This window comes from Castor canadensis, chromosome 5 (genome assembly GCF_047511655.1).
Source record: "Castor canadensis chromosome 5, mCasCan1.hap1v2, whole genome shotgun sequence".
Lineage (NCBI taxonomy): Eukaryota > Metazoa > Chordata > Mammalia > Rodentia > Castoridae > Castor > Castor canadensis.
The window spans coordinates 137,671,291-137,689,445 of NC_133390.1; the positions used below are offsets into that span (position 1 = coordinate 137,671,291).

Here is an 18,155-nt window from a genome sequence, read left to right on the forward strand (position 1 = left end):
GTGCTCAAAGATCTAAAGGCTTCATAGCTTACTGTGGGGGTCCCCACACTTTGACATCCAGCCTCTCATATGAATGACAGCATGCAACCTCTCAACTGCCGGCTGGAAGTCCACTCCACCTGTGTTTCCTCTCCTCATCCTTTTGGTGCTACAGACATGAGACCCTCTGGACTCCCTTCCTGTTATATCCCTGTACCTGATTCTTCTGTCAGTGCAACTCTGGGTGGGTTCCCTATGGGAACAAGACTTATCATGGTAGAGACAGAGGGGCCCTCTGGTTGAACCTTCTCTTCCATGAGCCCCTTTCCGTATTCTTTGGAACCTATGGTTCCTACGTTGAATGAAGAAAAATAGAAAACTAGTCAAAAGTGATGGATGTTGGCTTCAAAAAGAGAAATAGATGGGCCAATCGTGGAAGACCCTCAGGATTCAACAAGAGGTGAGCACAGAATTACAACATCACTATATTTTGCAGCCTTCACAAAATAATGGATCCAGATAGTGAGCATCAATGGCTACCAACATGACAGAGAAAAAGGCACTATCAATTTCCATCCTGATGGCAAATATAGCACTATTCAGGACAGAGTCTAGCCTGATTTGAATCAAATATTGACATATAAGGAAACAAAGAAGCCAAAGGAAGAGGTTACTCTACGTTACAGGATCTCATCAACAATTTCCAAACCATGGAATCTTTGCAAGGTAAACAACTAAAGTTTGTCAAAAGAGTGATTTTTAAAATCATTTATTTGGATTCTGACTTTAGAAAAATTTATGATATATGAGACTCAAAGAAACTGTAAAATATGACCCTTGTGAAACTACTAGAAATTTGAACATTATTTTATGATATTAAAAATTAGCATTAACTTTTATGATAGTAATTGTGTCTATATTACAAATAAATCCTTTTAGGAACATATGTTGAAAGTTTTATGGATGATCTATTATAATGTCTGGGGTTTCAAAATTGTATGGAGGGAGGGATATAGATACAGTGCAGGTGAGGCAGTCATAGGCTGATGATTGTTGAGGTTGGTGATGAACACAAAGGACTTGTCATACTATTGGGTCTACTTTTGTGTGTACTCAACATTCTCCTTAATGAAATGGTCTTTCCACTTTCTAGGTTCAGTAAGAGTGCCTTCTCCTACTGTGGGAGGAGAATCAGTGTTTGTGCCATCTTGACACACAAACCATTTACCCATAAAAATACTAACTTGCATGAGAGTTTGCTATTAAAACACAATTGCATATTTTTCACTTATTGAGGTTTGGATAATAGGATAATGATATCATACAATGAGGACTTTCTTGAAACCAGACATTAGGTTAGTAACAAAGATGCCACATTCCATCTTCATAAAAAATCATTTGAGGTAAGAATTATTACTTTTATTTTATAGAAGAGGAAACTGAGATTCAAAATAACTGAATAACTTGGCCAAGGTCCCATGACTAGTAAGTGACAGGTCCATTTCCAGGGCCAAAAGAAAGCACTGGTTCTTACCCACCAGTCTTTATTGCCTCATTTGAGGAACAAATCCAAAGGAAGTGACCCAGGATGTATGGAAATCAATCGTTGCCAAGGCCATGTATATTGCATGCTCCCTTAAGGTTTCCACCTATTTGGCCAATCCAAAATTGCTTTTGGACCTTCAGACAGAATGTTTAAAATCATTTATATGCTATCTACCCAGAAGGCAACCCACGATTCTAACATATACTTTTTTTTTTTTTAAAACTGCAGCTCTGTTTTATATTTTTAATTGAATGTTTTAAATTTTGTGCTTGCACCCTGAAGCTATTTTATTGTGAAGCATGTAATTTTATAAATCAGATTTTATAAAACCCAATGATTAAAGCCTCTGATTGCAGAGGAGGATGGCTAAAGAGCAGAGATTTCAATTTAGAATTTAGGACCAGAATTTATGCAGAAAATTCTGCGAGCTGCCATTCGCTGTTTTATTTGTATCCTGCTGGTTTGAACAGCTGGAGTGGTAGTAAAGCTGAGGCATCAGCAGAAATACACTTCCGTAGCTTCCATGTCTGGCGTGATGTGGGACAGAGGAGAGGATGTGTTCACTCACTATCTTAAGGCCCCCATGCCTGCCTTTCTGATGGCTCTGGAAAAGGGTGAATTGACTGTTGAAGGGAAGCTAGTGAAATTCCTCAAACTTCCTTCCCTTTAGACTTGATCTGTGTTTGAAGACCACCACATTCTGTGAAGTCGCCAGGAAATTCATGATGGGATGCACTTTTATAGGTCAAGGTTGGGCATAGAGTAGACACTCTATGGCAGTTCTCCTCGAATCACTGCTTGGATCCACTTTCTCAAAAGGGAAGAAGAGGATTCTGACTCTCTCAGAACTCAAACTTAGAGCCTTAGACAGTTTTCTTCATAAAGTTACAAGAATTGAATAGAAAACACTGAAGTAAACTGTGTGTACTATTTAAAGCCTTCCCAAATACAGGCACTGAATCACTATATAATTTTGCCTATGTAGTTTGTCACTTGAGTGTGGCCTTTACTTAGTGACTCACTTCTAATAAATAGAATATGGCAGAAGCGATGGTGTGGAGTTCTGAGATGAGGTCATAGAAAGTGTGGCAGAGACCCTCTTGCTCCCTCCCTCTTGCTCCAGAGGAAGACGCTCAAGAAGCTCAAGTGAGGAGCTAAACCCTCCAGCCAAGTGGCATCAGTTTACCAGCTGTGTGAGTAGACCATCTCCACAGTGGACATACAAGCTTCCCTGGCCAACATCTGACCTACAATCTCATGAGAGACCCTGAGTTGGGACCCCAGTGAAGCAGCTCCTGGATTTCTAACTCTCAGAAATGGTGTGAGATGATATGTGCTTGTGGTTTTAAGACACTAAGTTTTGGGGTACTTTGTTATATGGCAACAGATGACTGGTACCACAATCGTGTGCTCCTTGGTTTTAGTCATTTCCTAATTAGCTCTAGTCCTATCTTCCCTCACCCCATGTAGAAATATAACTTATTCAATTTTACTTTATTTCTTATGAAAGTCAAAGGCAAAGTGGCCAGATCCTGAAGAGGGAGCATGGGTTCTAGAGAGTTCTCCAGTGAAACATGGAAGCTTTGATTCTGTCCTCATGTATGGATTAGAAAGGTCCTTGTTATTGCCACTAATCAAGATGACAGAGATCCCTAACAGGTTGCCAAGGAGCTGAACGAGTCTCTCATGGTGAAGGCTGAAGACCAGCCAATACCCTCTTGTACCACATCATCACATCATGCTGGGTGTAGGAGAAGGTTTGGGAAAGGAAATTATGGAGATATCTTACTTACTTCATGATGACAATGTAGATGAGATACATCAGCACAAGGACTAGAGACTCCCACCTGCACACAAACCAAGAAGAGTTACAGAAAGTGACCCCAGGCAGGCAGCGGTGAAACACCCCAACCCACTCTGAAAATGGCCAGGATGGCAAGGCAGGCGAAAAACATTTCCTGGTCTGCAGATGATTTCTATGCTGTACATGGCTTTCAATGATCTTTCTCTTTCTTCTCAACCTAAAAGGAAAATACTCCTTCTTTCCTCGCTGGTATTTGAGCCCTTGGAGCTGGCTGGCTCACATCTATAATTCAAGATACTTGGAAGCTGAGATCTGGAGGATCACAGTTCCAGACCAGTCTGGGCAAAAATGTTTATGAAACTCCATCTCAACAGTAAAAAAAGAAGAAAACAAAAAACAACTGGGCACAGTGGCATGTGCCTATCATCCTAGCAACAGCAGGAAGTATAAAATAGGATTGCGGTCCAGGCCAGCCTGGGTAAAAAGCGAGAGCCTAGCTCCAAAATAACCAGCACTAAACAGGCTGGAAGACATGGCTCAAGTTGTAGAGTGCTTGCCTAGCAAGTGTGAAGACCTGAGTTCAAACTCTGGTACTGCCAAAATGAAAAGAGAGGGAGGGAGCAAGGGAGGGGGGGAGGGAGCAGGGAGAGGGGAGAGTGTAGGGGGGAGGGGGAGGGATGGAAGAGGGAGTGAGTGAGAGAAACCTGGACAGGAAATGTCCCAACAGGGAAAGGTAAGAGAGAGCGAGAAGAAGAAAATAGTTAAGAAGAAGGAGGAAACCATAACGAAACCCACGGCAATGTACCTTGAGCTTCTTATAATTTGAAGACTTTTATCTTATTTATTTTAGTAACTTCTAGCTAAAACACAGGGAACTTGTTTCTGGGCTCCCTTTTAGCTGTAAAATTTAATTAGCTAATTGAGTAGTCATTTTGGCTTCGAGAGAAGGTGGCTAGAGTGGTGTAAAGAGGAAATTCCATGTTACGTCTATCCGTCTTTTACCCTTTTCAAAATCCATGTCTGGAAGTTGACCCTAGAGAAAAATCAGGCTAAATATATAAAGGACACTACACATTTGTACATGTATAAAAGGCTATATTGCTTCAGCACTTATAAAAGTGAAGAACTGGGGACAAGCCCGTTATTAAATGGGGAGTGGCATGTAACTTGTAAGTACGACCACACTACCACACCTCCATTAAGAATGATTCTGCCAACATTTATGTATCCATCAGAGAAAGTGCTCGGGGTATCCAAATCCCTCCAATTTCTGCCACAGTTTTCTATTCCTCTAACAGTGGAAATTCTCAGAGGGCTGGGTTTAGTACCCCTTCAATCACTGGTAAAATGGCTGTAATGTAACTTTTACCTCAATGACCCCCTAAAGAAAATGTATGTGCAGCCTAAAATTCACGAGGAAAGCAAGATTTTATTCTCGGCATTCATTTTGAAGAAAGATGCATTTTAATACACTCAGTGAGAGGTCCTTGGGAAATGAACCAACTTCAATAAAATATTACAGCCAGGGTGACTTAAGTCCAGACCTTTCTAAACAGTTATATTTATACTTTTTCTCATTCTTTTAGATCTTTTTTATTTCTTTGCTGAAAGCAAGCCCTTTTGTCACATTATTCAGACCATGTTCTCCTAGGTCATTTTTCAGGGATGCCTGTGGGATGGGACACCTGCTTTAATTAACATTTCAAGTTTACTTTGTGGACACCAAGACACAGGGTTCACTCAAGGCCTCCACATTAGACAAGCTGGGCTCCCTGACACGTCTGGGCCATCCACCTGCTGTTCCCTTGGATTTGATGGCTTGATTGTTTCATCAGCAATGCTCTTTAGAATTCTTTCCTCTTGTCCCCTTCTCCCTAGTGCCATGTGCATCTGGAAAAGACCCCATGATTCCATGTCAACTGTCTGCCTCCCTACTATCCCATAAGAGTCTCCAAGTCAGTGTTGTGTTTGATTTTTTATTGTGTTCAGTTCTGAAAGAGTCCAGTACACAGGAGGTGTGCTGAAAGAGTCTGGGATTAGACCAGATCCAGATCCAGACCTCTGAAGTCACATGGCTCTCCTTTGCTTCTTTCTGCCTAGGACATAGGCATCTTCTCCACCTTTCTCTCCAGACTATACTCCATCTGCTGCTCTCCAAGGATCTGGTTCTGTGGAATGATCCGGGTTTTTTTCTGCTCTTCCCCAATTTTCATTTTGAACCACTTTCAACTGGCTCCTGATTCTCTTGCCAAAGATGGTCTTTGGAGGGCTGCTCTGTGCTGGTACCTGGTGTGCACTGCTCTCTAATCCTAACCATGACCCAGAGTATCTGAGGCTACTCTTTTAACACCACCCAGGTAGAGTTTCCAGGTGATGATCCCAGAATCTCCCCCACAGTTACAATTTGAGACACAAAAGAAGAAACAAAACCATCATCCTGGGTACTTCAGTTTTCATATTGGGCCCTCAGACTCATGGAATACACATTCCAGATTTCCTGTGGCAGCATCACAACCCTGAATGAGTGGCCATCATGGATTCATGGACTGTGCTCTTCAGAATAAGCATATATCCTAAGAGGTGGCTCTCTGATGCTTTCTATTATAAGTGCCTTTGGGGATAGGTACCTAATAGTTTGTCTCTTGCCCTAGAATAGAACCTCACTATGTTGCAAATGATCTCAAGGAAGGTGAGCCCTGCCTTCAGTCCCAGAAGATGAACAGTGATTGGTCTAATTCTAATTTCCTGCCTGATCATCTATTGGCCAAAGCAGACCTAGTTGTTACTAAAGATATGTAAGGTGAAAGGGTACTGAGGAAGACACCAGAGCACCTTATTTCTCCCTTTTGTCTTCAATACAAATTTGACAACTAGAACCACAGCAGCCATCCTTGGGACAACTGGGTAAAGGCCAAGAGAAATACTCAGCCATTGTACATGATACATTTGGAATACTTGCTATGTCAGAAAAATAAGCCAATATAGCTGTTTTTTCTATTTAAGGCATATCTCACTAATTGCCAACCACACCACTTCTTGGCTTATGTGAACATATTGCACAATGGGCTTTGGCAATGGTGGAGGAATCTAAACCATGTGTGATGGGATACCTTGTTTTATGTACAGTTGGCCCTGTGGTGTGGCTCAACCACCCACAGATTGAAAATATTGTTTAAAAACTGCCCCTGCCTGCACACCTATGTTTATTGCGGCACTATTCACAATAGCCAAGTTATGGAAACAGCCAAAATGCCCCACCACTGATGAATGGATTAAGAAAATGTGGTATCTATACACAATGGAATTTTATGCAGCCATGAAGAACGAAATGTTATCATTCGCTGGTAAATGGATGGAATTGGAGAACATCATTCTGAGTGAGGTTAGCCTGGCCCAAAAGACCAAAAATCTTATGTTCTCCCTCATATGTGGACATTAGATCAAGGGCAAACATAACAATGGGATTGGACTTTGAGCATATGATAAAAGCGAGAGCACACAAGGGAGGGGTGAGGATAGGTAAGACACCTAAAAAACTAACTAGCATTTGTTGCCCTTAACGCAGAGAAACTAAAGCAGATACCTTAAAAGCAACTGAGGCCAATAGGAAAAGGGGAGCAGGAACTAGAGAAAAGGTTAGATCAAAAAGAATTAACCTAGAAGGTAACACACATGCACAGGAAATCAATGTGAGTCAACTCCCTGTATAGCTATCCTTATCTCAACCAGCAAAAACCCTTGTTCCTTCCTATTATTGCTTATACTCTCTCTACAACAAAATTAGAAATAAGGGCAAAATAGTTTCTGCTGGGTATCGAGGGGGTGGGGGGGGAGGGAGGGGGCGGAGTGGGTGGTAAGGGAGGGGGTGGGGGCAGGGGGGAGAAATGAACCAAGCCTTGTATGCACATATGAATAATAAAAGAAAAAAAATTGGATTAAAAAAACCCTTCCTCTGTATCAAACATATATGACAATTTTCTTGTTATTATTCTGCAATCAATATAGTATACCAGCTATTTGTATTTACATTGCATTTGCATGGTATTAGGTATTATAAGTAATCTAGAGATGATTTAAAGTATACAAGAGAATGTGTGCAAATACTGTGACATTTCATAAGGGGCTTGAGCATCTATGGATTTTGGTATCTTCAGGGGTACCTGAACCAATTCCCCAGTGATCCTGAGGGACAAATGTATTTATATTTGGCAAAGCTCATTTCTTCCTAAAGAGTAGTCCTCTTGTTTCAAAATAAACACAAGTGAAATGAGTTTTCTTTTGAAGATTTGGAGTAAATTAATTACCTGCCTTGAAATATCTAGGTCATGGTGGAATAGTCTATGCCAGGAATGGATTTCACTGTTTGAAGTACTATCGAAATGTTACTGTGCTTTAAAGCGCAGATTGAAGAATCTCATTTTAAAGAGAGAAATCAGCTCCTACAAAAACCCTTTCAGCAAAACAGAGCCTCACGATTAGCTGGATAAGAAGGCAGGAGAAGTGAACAGTAAAAAATGTCTTCAAGTTCAATATATTTTGCATTCCCTAAATGAGGAGTTAAAATCCCTGAAAGTCCCAAAGCAGTTAAGGGCCAGTGGCGCAGGCTTTAATTTCTCAGCATCACCCATGTGAGAAATGCTTTCTGTCAGTTCATGCATGTAATAACAGTAATTATGCAACAGGCCGACACTCTGGGAATGATGTTATTCGGGGGCCCTGGATGCCCCCTGACTCAGCTCTTCCCTGGCAGTGACAGCTGTGAATGATTTATGATTCCAACATCCCTTAGACTATAACAGGCACATCCTTTACAATTCATTTATCTGTGATTCCCTGGTCCCATACTCCAAACTCCATGTACAGGGGCCTTGGTGCTCAAACCAAAGGCCTACTGACTTGTTCCCTTACAGAATCTAGACTCTTCCTGTGGGCTTGGGATTCTACCCAAGGATGGGGTCAACTAATATCACAGGGAAAAAAATCCTTTGGAATGAAGAGGAAATAGAGTCTTCCTTTCTTGCTCTTTATTACCTGAAATATCCTAAAAACCTGCTTTCATCTCCTCCTGCCAGTTTTCATGCAGCAATGCCATAGAGATGGCACCGAGTGAGCGTCCTTGAGATGGACAGCCACCACACTGGCCTGGCTCTCCCTAACATTTTTCTGCATAGCAGCAGTAGAACAAGTCCTGAGGTCACTTGTGATGGAGCATCATTAGCAAAGACCGGCAACACTGACCAGTACCAAAGCACCTACTATTTGCTATGGCCGAGCAGTGGTTCTGCTAATTGTGCCATCAGCTTGTGAGAGATTGCTTCTGGAAGTTTTCTTGTGCTGCAATTTGTCCTCTTCATACCTAAGGACATGGTAGGGAAGCCACCACCTCACTGGGTGACCACACCCAGGATGATGACATAGGATCTTTCCAGGCATTTAGATCCCTTTCAGGTGGTTGATCACTATTACTCAAAAAAGACCTGATTAGAAGTCAATGTAGAGATCATGTGTCTTAAAGGACATTCTTCTAGGTTGTCTCTTTCTCTCACCTCTTGGACAGAGGAAAGAGTTGGCAAAAGTATCTTTTTAATTTTTTTTTAGGATATACCATTTGAACAGAATCTTTTTTTTTTCTTTTCTCCTTTTATTTACTTTTACTTACATGGGTATACATTGTTTGTGCCACCTCCCCTTCCCCTTCCTCCTGGGCAGAACCTGTTCTGCCCTCTTCTCTGATTATGTTAAAGAGAAAACTTAAGAGATAATGAGGAAGACATCACATTTTTGCTAGTTTGGGATAAATATATATATTCCTAGCATTGCTTCCATGCACTTGTGTATTGCAACCCCCATTTGTTCATCTCTACCAGACCTCTTTGCCATTTCCTGGTCCCCTTCCCATAGTGGCCTCTGCCAATTTAAGATTACTTTATTCGCTCCTCAACAGGGGGCACATCAACCACATTCAAGTTTTAGATTTCCTTTCCTTTCCCTGTTCTTCCTGTGCACATTCTCCCCTTAGTGTGTGACCCAAGTCCTGTAATATTACTACATTTATTTTGGGTCTACAATCCCCATATGAGGGAGAGCATTGGATTTTTGGCCTTCTGAGCCTGGCTAACTTCGCTTAAGATGATGTTATTCAGTTCCATCCATTTACTTGCTAATGACAACATTTCATTCCTCTTTGTAGCTTAGTAAAATTTCATTGTGTATAAATACCACAATTCCTTGATCTGTTTGTTGGTTGTGGGGTATCTTGGCTGTTTCCATAGCTTGGCTATTGTAAATGGTGCTGGCAAAAGTATCTTAATATCTGTCATAGTACACAACATTCATCATCAATGTGATAGGTTCCCAGCTACCCTCAAACTCTGGAGATCCCAGGGATGTCCTCAGACATAGAGATGCCCCTCCAACAAAGGGTTAGGAAAAAGATTTAGCTTTCATTTTGCTGAAAGTGAAGCTAGGTGAACTCTACTTCTTTTTCCAGCTCATTCCTAGATTTAAGTAATGCCATGAACCTTTTATAACTACAGAGTCATTCCTATTCCTAAGAAGTTATTTCACACTATTCTATTTCTGTAGATCAAATATTTGAAAAAAAAAAGGTAACAAGAAAGCACAGCACAATCAATTTCCATTTCCATTTCAAACATTTGACTTGCTCAGAACTCATCTCAAGAATAGGGATTTGGACAGTTGGTCAAAATGCAAATACCCTTCCATACATATAATTTAGGCAAATTTTTCTATAAAAAATAACTGATTTTCAGAGCCCTAAGATTTTTTTTGAATATCAGGGAGAACTTTAATGAGTTAGAGTAGGTAAAGGTCACTGATGTGCCTGGATCCTGACTTCTAAGACCTCTGTGAGATTTAGAATACTGAACTTGGTTTGTATACTGCTACAGTTTGGGTCTGGATTATTAGAAGCTTGATTCCAAGCATGGTACAACTGGAAGGTAGCGAAACCTTTAAGGGGCATGGCCTAATGGGAGGCCTTTGGGTCATTATGGGTATGTCCTTGAAGAGGATAGTGGGACCACATCCCCTTCTTCTTTCTTTTGTTTTTCAGTCATAAAGTAAGTGGTTTTGCTCTGCCCCCCACTCCCACCATGATGCTGCCAAATGCACCAGGGCCAACTGATCATGGACTAAAATGCCCGAAACTGTGAGTGAAAATAAAATTTTTCTCTTTATAAGTTGATTTCATCTTTGGTATTTTGTTATAGAAATGGGAAGCTGACTAACACAGATATAATTTGGAAAGATTAGCCAAATCTTAACCGTGGCCTAGCAAATAACTCACTACAGAATGATACAAAGAGGTCATAACATACAGCTTGGACGGTAATATCATCTAGATATAAATACCCCAAATAGAACCCTACTATCCCAGTTCAAGGGCAAAAATCTGTTTGGTAAGAGCTAATTTAATGTCTTTGTTAAGGTGGATAGAGTTTCCAAGAAATTCTAGCTGTTTTAAGCTGTCATGATATTTTCTTTTCTCTTCTAAACCCTAACTCTAGTCTTCAATATATTTGATTCTGCAGCACAAGAAAAAAAACTGAGAAAGGAAGAAGAGGTACTTACCAAGAGACCTTTTCATCATAAATGAACTGTGAAAAAAAAGGATAGAAGATTAGACACACACACACACACACACACACACACACACACACACACACACCATGCTTTAGGATGGCACATTGTCCACTTTTTTCGCTGCTATGGTGGTAATGAGCCACCTGTGGGCAAACTCTGTTCGCACTGGTTTAGTCTTCGGCCAGTACTTGTGGAAGGAGGTGGTGTTGGCAGATTCGTGTTGGGTGGCGCATGTACAGATGAGAGAAGCTTCAGGTAATCCCATTCTCCCTGCAATTTCTGTACAACAGTGGAATAACCAGGAAAGGTGACTACTCCACTTTCTAAAGCAAGACACATTGTGGAATTTAGGTCAGGAAGTTGAGGTAGGAGCTCAGCAGGTCCCTTATGTGCAACCTGTGAGATTTCTGCACATCTCAGTGCAATGTGTATCCCCTTCATGGCTTTTATGCAAGCACTTGAAATTCCATGTACTTAATGCTTTTATTTTAATTGACTTTTTTTTTGTTTTCATAAGATAATTTATATCCAGAGGAAACCTTACATCACAACCAGAAGTGGAGAATCAGCACCCCTTGACGCACATGTAGAAGGGAACCCTGAAAAAACTAAATGCAATAACAATAGTATTTTGCAGATGCTGGCTGGACCCTGTGGGCACAGTCCCTGTGCCATGAGCCTGCCTTGTTGTTAAGGCAGGAAACAAAGGCAAGTCAGAGCAGTGAAAGACGTAAGTGCTAAACTGAGGTTTTCTTCTTTTCAGTTAGAATCAGGACAGCATAGACAACAGGATTTACTTTAAGCCCTAGTCCATACTCCATGTAAGATCATTTCCCACTGCAAGGAAAAAGAACTGGCATAATCCTTTGGTTTATGTCAGGAAACTGGTTGCAGAAAACAAGTAATTTTCCAGGGGTGCTCAATTTATTATAGACTTGGTTCTAGAACTCAGTCCTGGCTCTTTTTTCATGATACATTTATTTGCTCAAATATCTTGTAGAAATAAATAATAAATAAAATGGGTACACATGTGTTACTTCAGCAAGAAGTCCTGGACCTGGTTCATAGCTCTTTCTTTCCACACTCACGAACTACAACTGCTCTGAGCACTGCTCTGAGATGGTCATCTTTGAGTGGCACTCCCTTTGGAGGCAGAAACCCTCTGGAGACTCTAAGGCAGATGCTTGCAGGATAATTTGGGTATAAAGTGTCATCATGACACCAAGACAGTAAATGTAGCTAACGATGTGGGCATCCTTTCAGTCCCCAGTGATTATAATAATCACCAGCTAAGCTGAGATGCAGCCAGTACCTCAAAGACAGCCCACAAGATACGTACAAAGAGCTCTCTCTAATTATCTTAAAGGTCCAAGAGAAAGATGAGGCAGAAGGAGCCATGCTTATTTGTAAATCATTCTTTCTAACAAGCTGTTGAAAAAAAGACATTGGCTTTATCATTTTTGTTACTCTTGTCTTTGTCATCAAATTCAACAAGTTGACATTTGGATGAAAATGCCAAGCCAGAATGGGAAGAGAATGAAAGAAATAAAAGAAACAATCCCATAATCTAGGCTGGATGGCATGGAATTCATTCCCTGGAAGTCATTCACAGTTGTTTTGTATACTCACTAGCTTGAAAAAAATTGTTATAAAGAAATAATGGAACAGACCAAATTATTTAAGATGGGAACATTTTTTATTAATTAGTTAATTCAATATTACTCTTAGCAGTAGGTTGGAACAATCAATTCATAGTCACTTAAGAGAATATAAGATACAGGGAAAAAGCTTATCAGACCAGGCCAATTTAATTTTCTTCTATCATTCAGCTATATCATATAATAGGAAAGCAGTTTTAGGAAGCTCTTATTCTATGTGATCCCCATAGATAGGAGCACAGAACCTACAGAGTTGTCACTGGGAGTTCAGTTACCCTGGCACTCACAAAATTACTTTTTGTGTACTTTCTAGGAACCAGCCATGGACCAATATGGCTGTGATATTGATTATTTCAATGATCATATCAAGGAAAAGGATGAGAATGGGCTGAATTCTACAAAGGCCTTCAAACTGAAAATAGTTTAGAGGGAGCCCAATAAAGCATCATGAGCCCAAAGGACTGTTGTAGCCAGAGAAGGAAGAGGGGGATATAATTCAGGAAAGCTGACAGGGAAAGAGAAATGGAGGTCATCATACTGTGGGTTCTAATAAATAGAAGAGTGCTGGGAAACTCTGAACGATAGATGGAGTTTTCCCTCTGATCGTTCCGCCTGGCATAAAGACACCCATCACTCAGGGCACACAGCTGCTGCTGCTGCAGAGGCCTCCACAAAGGCGGGAGGACTTAGCTGCCTTGTGGCTGAGGAGCAAACAGGTTCAGGTTTATCTCTGTGCTTTTAGAGGATTGCACTTTAAGAGAAAAGAAGAGTCTCAGAAAAGAACAATAAAATGAATGAAAGGGACTAGAAATCAGGGCTGTGAAAAAAAATGGAAATAGGCTCGTTTCTTGTGAGAATGGGGCGGGGAAGGGCACATTTGGTGGTGGTATTTAGAGGAGGTGGGGTGGCTAATCAGTTCTCAGAAATAGTGAAAATGAGGAAAGTGCCATAGGTTGCAGAACGTTCCCTTGGAAGAGGACAAGCTGGGCCATCCTGATAGGGCATTAAAATCATTCTATCTGAAAGCTTTTAAAATGACAAGGTATGACTTTTGCTTGAGGCTGCTGATGGTTGGAGGGAATGGATTTGTTATTCCTTACAGATTGTATTTTAATTATATTGAGATAATTAATGCATATTCCTCTGTTTTTATGCCCTAGTAATAATAGAGAACAAAACAACCCACAACCACTTTGGTATTCCTAGTGTAGAAGAAAATCTGAAATCATTTATTCTTGTTTAAAACAAGCAACTGCACCCTAAGTTCCACCTAGTCACCACTAGGTGGTGCTCATGCTCCGACCCGCCATCCATATTTACCCTGCCAAGGTAGTGAAGTAAAAGTGAAGTCAGTTCAAGTCCATTTTCAAAGCTCCACTAAATCTCCTGGAAGGAGAAGTACCTCAAGGCATACAGCCTACTGAAGAATGTACAGTCAACCTACTGCTGTCATGGATCAAGGTGGTATTCTAGGAGTAGCTTCTGCTTAATTCTTTTCCTTGGGGACAAGTCATCATCTATACAACACTTAATCCTCAATGTGAGTTGCAACCTAGCCTCCTTTTGGAGCCTTTGGATCAGAGTCAGCCTTTTCCCAATTGGAACTTTGAAACAAGTTTTGGGTAAGCAGCTCTTCTTTCTGGGCTCTGCTAGCTGTGTTTGGGGCCAGGCACTGGGATGGCCCAGGGACCACATGTGGGTGGTCAGTACCCAGATTTACTGAGCAGGGGCTGGGCAGGGGTTCTGACCTTTGGCCCACGTGCATTCAAAGCTATCCTTGGCTACCATGTGTTCCAACGTGTTTCCATGTGTTCTGCAGCTGGGCTAAATGTGAACAAACAGGAACGAATTGGAAAAAAGAACCAATTTCCTCCAGGCTTCAGAGAAATGCTTGGGTACCATGGAAACCAGCTTGTCAATCTTGGTGTCTGCTCTAAAATTCTTCCAAGCAAGACAGCTGACATCAGGTAGGTGAGTCCCTTGATGTCAGAGCATCCCTGGGAACTGCCAAAGAAATGGCTCATTCAAGGTAGAAGAGAAGGGGAAAGATAAGCCAGGAATGGCCCAGGTAGTGCAAGGAAAGGAGGCTGGGTGGGGAGTCAGGTGGATGCCTCAAAATCGCCATGTTGTTCCTGAGGTTTGTTTTCTATAAGCTGTAACCATGAAACAGGCAGCCACACTGCTGAAGGTAAGATTTCATAGCCTGTATTATAGTCATTGTCACCACTAGAATTTTAAGCAGTGAAAATAATAGGAGAAAATTAATGACATCACTTTCTTTCAAGAGATTGAGCCTTGAAAATGGAGACAGCTCCCCAGAGACCCTTCTTATCCAACACTGTGGGGACTCCCTTGGTTGATCTGCATTTTGGAGTCCTCACTTCTTCAGCTCTAGGAACAGGAGGTACAGATGGCTTAGCTGAGACCAGGGCAAATTTATGTGGGGAGAGGAATCTGATGGAATATACCAGAAAGCTGGGTGTTATTTATACAGACATGATTTGCACATTAGGGTTAAACAGAAATTCCTACTTGAGGACAACTCACAGGTTGATTTTATGGTGTTTGTGGTTGCAGGAAGAATGAGAGCAGGAAATAAAGATGACCTCGAGGCAGGGTTCAGAAAGAGCTGGTCATTTTATATAAGTACACAAGGGCAGGCTCCAAGGAAGAAAAGGGGATGAGAAGATGAATTTAGGAAACAGGAGATGAAGGTCTTTAAACTAAAGGACTATGTTTGCCAGGCAGTGCACAACAAACAGAAGCTAAGATTTCTTAGTCATTTTCTTTATAAAAGGTGAGTGGTTCCTTCTTGCAAGCTGCATTTTCCAAGGCTAGCTGACCAATGCTTCTGTTCAAGGAGCAAATGCAAGAATGACTCCAGCCTACTAGTTCCTCCAAACTAGGCCCTGCCACCATAGCAGGGATTGCAAAACAGGTAACCACTGTATGACCATAATTAGTTTGTTTCAGAACCTTAAAATTCTCTCAGTCATTCCTGGTGAGAATCTTCTAGCTACCATTGCTATTCTTACTTGTCCAGGGGAGAGCTGAAACGAAATGGGGCTACAATGAGTGAAAGAGACTCATAGTCTCTAAGTTGGAGAGAGAAGCAATTAATTCCCAGTGAAGAATAGGTTCAAGAGAGTGGAGTGACAGGTCAGAGGGGAGGCCAGATGAGAGGTGAGGGACCATCATCAACATGACCTCTAAGATGCTTTTCTCTCGCAGAAAGGTCAGGATGAAAAGATTTCTGGAGTATTTAAGATTAGTCATCTTCATAAATTCTAGGACAATGGGGGTACGACCATTTCTTTCTGCCTAAAAACAAGACTGCAAAATAAGGAAGCTTTAAAAGACTATAACAGGTGGGTTTCATTGGAAGTTAAATTGAATTCTGTGTAGTTGTGTAGCAGGAAGGAGGGCCAAAAAAAAAAAAAAAAAAGAAACAAGTCTGTGTTCTGATAATGTACAGCGGGGAGAGGATGACATAGCAGGGAGATAAAATTTAAAAATCTAAATGGGTAGCACTGGAAGTGAAGTAGCCAGTAGAGTTACATGCAACCACAAAGGGGTTAAACCTTGCTTTTTGCTTCTATAACCTGCTTGCAAGGGTATATCCGGTGAGACCCCTTTGTTCTCTGGGCTCAGCCTTTGGATGTGAATCCGCTGAGCCGCTGCCGGCACTCTAATAAATATTGCTTCCTGAAAAGCCTTGGTGTCCCATGTCTCTGTTCGAGATTTTCCTAACAGTTGTACAGTACAGCTGCATCTACACTGGAGTAGTGTAGATAACTGTACCATCTTAGGTATCTTCTGTGGGAAGCTTGAGGAATTGCAGCTCACTGACTTTGGGCAAGTCATTTAACCTTGGGAACCTTGGCTTTGCCATTTGTAATGGGACTCATATAATACATAGCTAGTCTGCATAACCATGAACATTAAAATAGATAATCTTTATCAGTAGACCAAATGTAGTACTCTGTTCCCATTGAGTAGTGAATCTATGCTTGTTAAAAATTATGGAGGCCTGTGAGAATGCAGGTATATTTTCTGTGGGTCAGTTTGCTGGACTGGGCTATCCAATATAGTAGCTGCTAGTTACCTGTGGCTATATAAACATAATTAATTAAAAGGAATAAAATTAAAAGTTTCTTTCCTTGCTCTTTATTAGCTGCCTTTCAAGTGTTCGGTAGCCACATGCGTGCCTGGCGGTTACCATACTGAATAGCACAAAGTTCTAGACCATTTCTTCCACTGCAGAAATTCTGTTGGAAGGGCTACAGTTTGGATGAGTACCCCAAAAGGTGCATGTGTTAAAAGCTTGGACCTTAGCATGGTACTATTGGTACTTTGAGAGGTGGAGGCTAGTGGAAGATCCTAAGTCATTGGGTCATGTCCTTGAAGATGTTTGTCTCTTCTTGTTCTTGCTCTTGCTTTTTTGGCTGGGGTTAGAACTGTGTTCTACCACACACTCCTGCTGTAATGTCTCACCCTTGTTAGAGGCCCAAAGCAATGGGGCTGCTTGTACTTGGAATAGAACTTCCAGGACCATGAAAAGGTGAAAAGGCTGGTGGTGTGGCTCAAGTGGAAGAGTGCCTGGCTAGCAAGTGTGAGGCCCTGAGTTCAAATCCTACTACCACCAAAAAAATTACCTCAGGTGCTTTGTTATAGTACCTAAAAGCTGTGTTACTGAAGTGTTGACCATCTGAGCTGTCTCTCTTCATTCCCATGGAATTCCTTCATCAGGGGCAATTGCAATGACCTCCCCCCACCAAGGCAAAAACAGAGGCATTAGCTTAGACTAGCCTTGTGCTATGCCTGTGCCCAGGGTGTCCTGAGGACTGTCCCAGCTGGGGTCAGTGGTTTCCATGGCCCTTGATCTGCAGATACACAGCACTTGTGAATCGGACTTCTGCACCAGCCCATGTTATGGGGAACCTGTTCCACAGGCCTCTCCATTCCCCCTGCAGCTTTCCTTGTCCTCAAGCAGAGATGAAGGGTAAAAATAAAGTATTTCTTTTAGGACAGCTGTCAGACTGATGATGCAACAGTCCATTTGCATTTATGTAAATTACATAATTATATAAATTTCAGTAACATTTCAATACAAGAAACTGACAGTCCTGCTGGAGTATGGAGAAAGGGGAGGATTGGGAGCCCTGAGATGCCCACAGTCCAAGTGCTTATGGGGTGGAAGAGAAGCAACAAGACAGCTGCAGTGATTTATAGACATCTGTTGGATCAGTTGGGTAGATGGACACAGAGCAACACTACAAAAAACCCACAAGGAAAGCTGACACTTTCCTTGTAGAGAGACACTTAAGTCATTGAGGGAGTCTCCAGGCACTGCCCAGCTTTTCCAAGGCCTGATGCTCCAATGTACAGAATGCCACCAGGGCTAAAGGGGATGCTTGATTTGTGTGAAGGAAGGGCAATGAGAAGAACACACTGTATTCTTTGAAAATAATAATTTCTTTAGACATTGATAAATTCTTATTTTTTTCTGCTTTCTCTTAAACACAGGCTATAAAATAGCACAGAGAAAAATGTAGGTTAAACC

At 41.5% G+C, this 18,155-nt stretch overlaps 1 protein-coding gene across 4 annotated transcripts in view; it reads right to left on the reverse strand.

Moving 5' to 3' along the window:
* The window catches only part of Slc24a3 (solute carrier family 24 member 3), a 499,789-nt gene that overhangs the window by 34,308 nt on the left and 447,326 nt on the right, over positions 1-18,155 (reverse strand). For all 4 annotated transcript variants that reach the window (XM_074074249.1, XM_020170610.2, XM_074074251.1 and 1 more), the window contains 2 exons: positions 10,923-10,948; positions 3,319-3,372 (listed from right to left, as the gene is read on the reverse strand). In XM_074074249.1, coding sequence (XP_073930350.1) covers positions 3,319-3,372; positions 10,923-10,948 — 80 coding nt within the window. The remainder of the gene's footprint in view (positions 1-3,318; positions 3,373-10,922; positions 10,949-18,155) is intronic.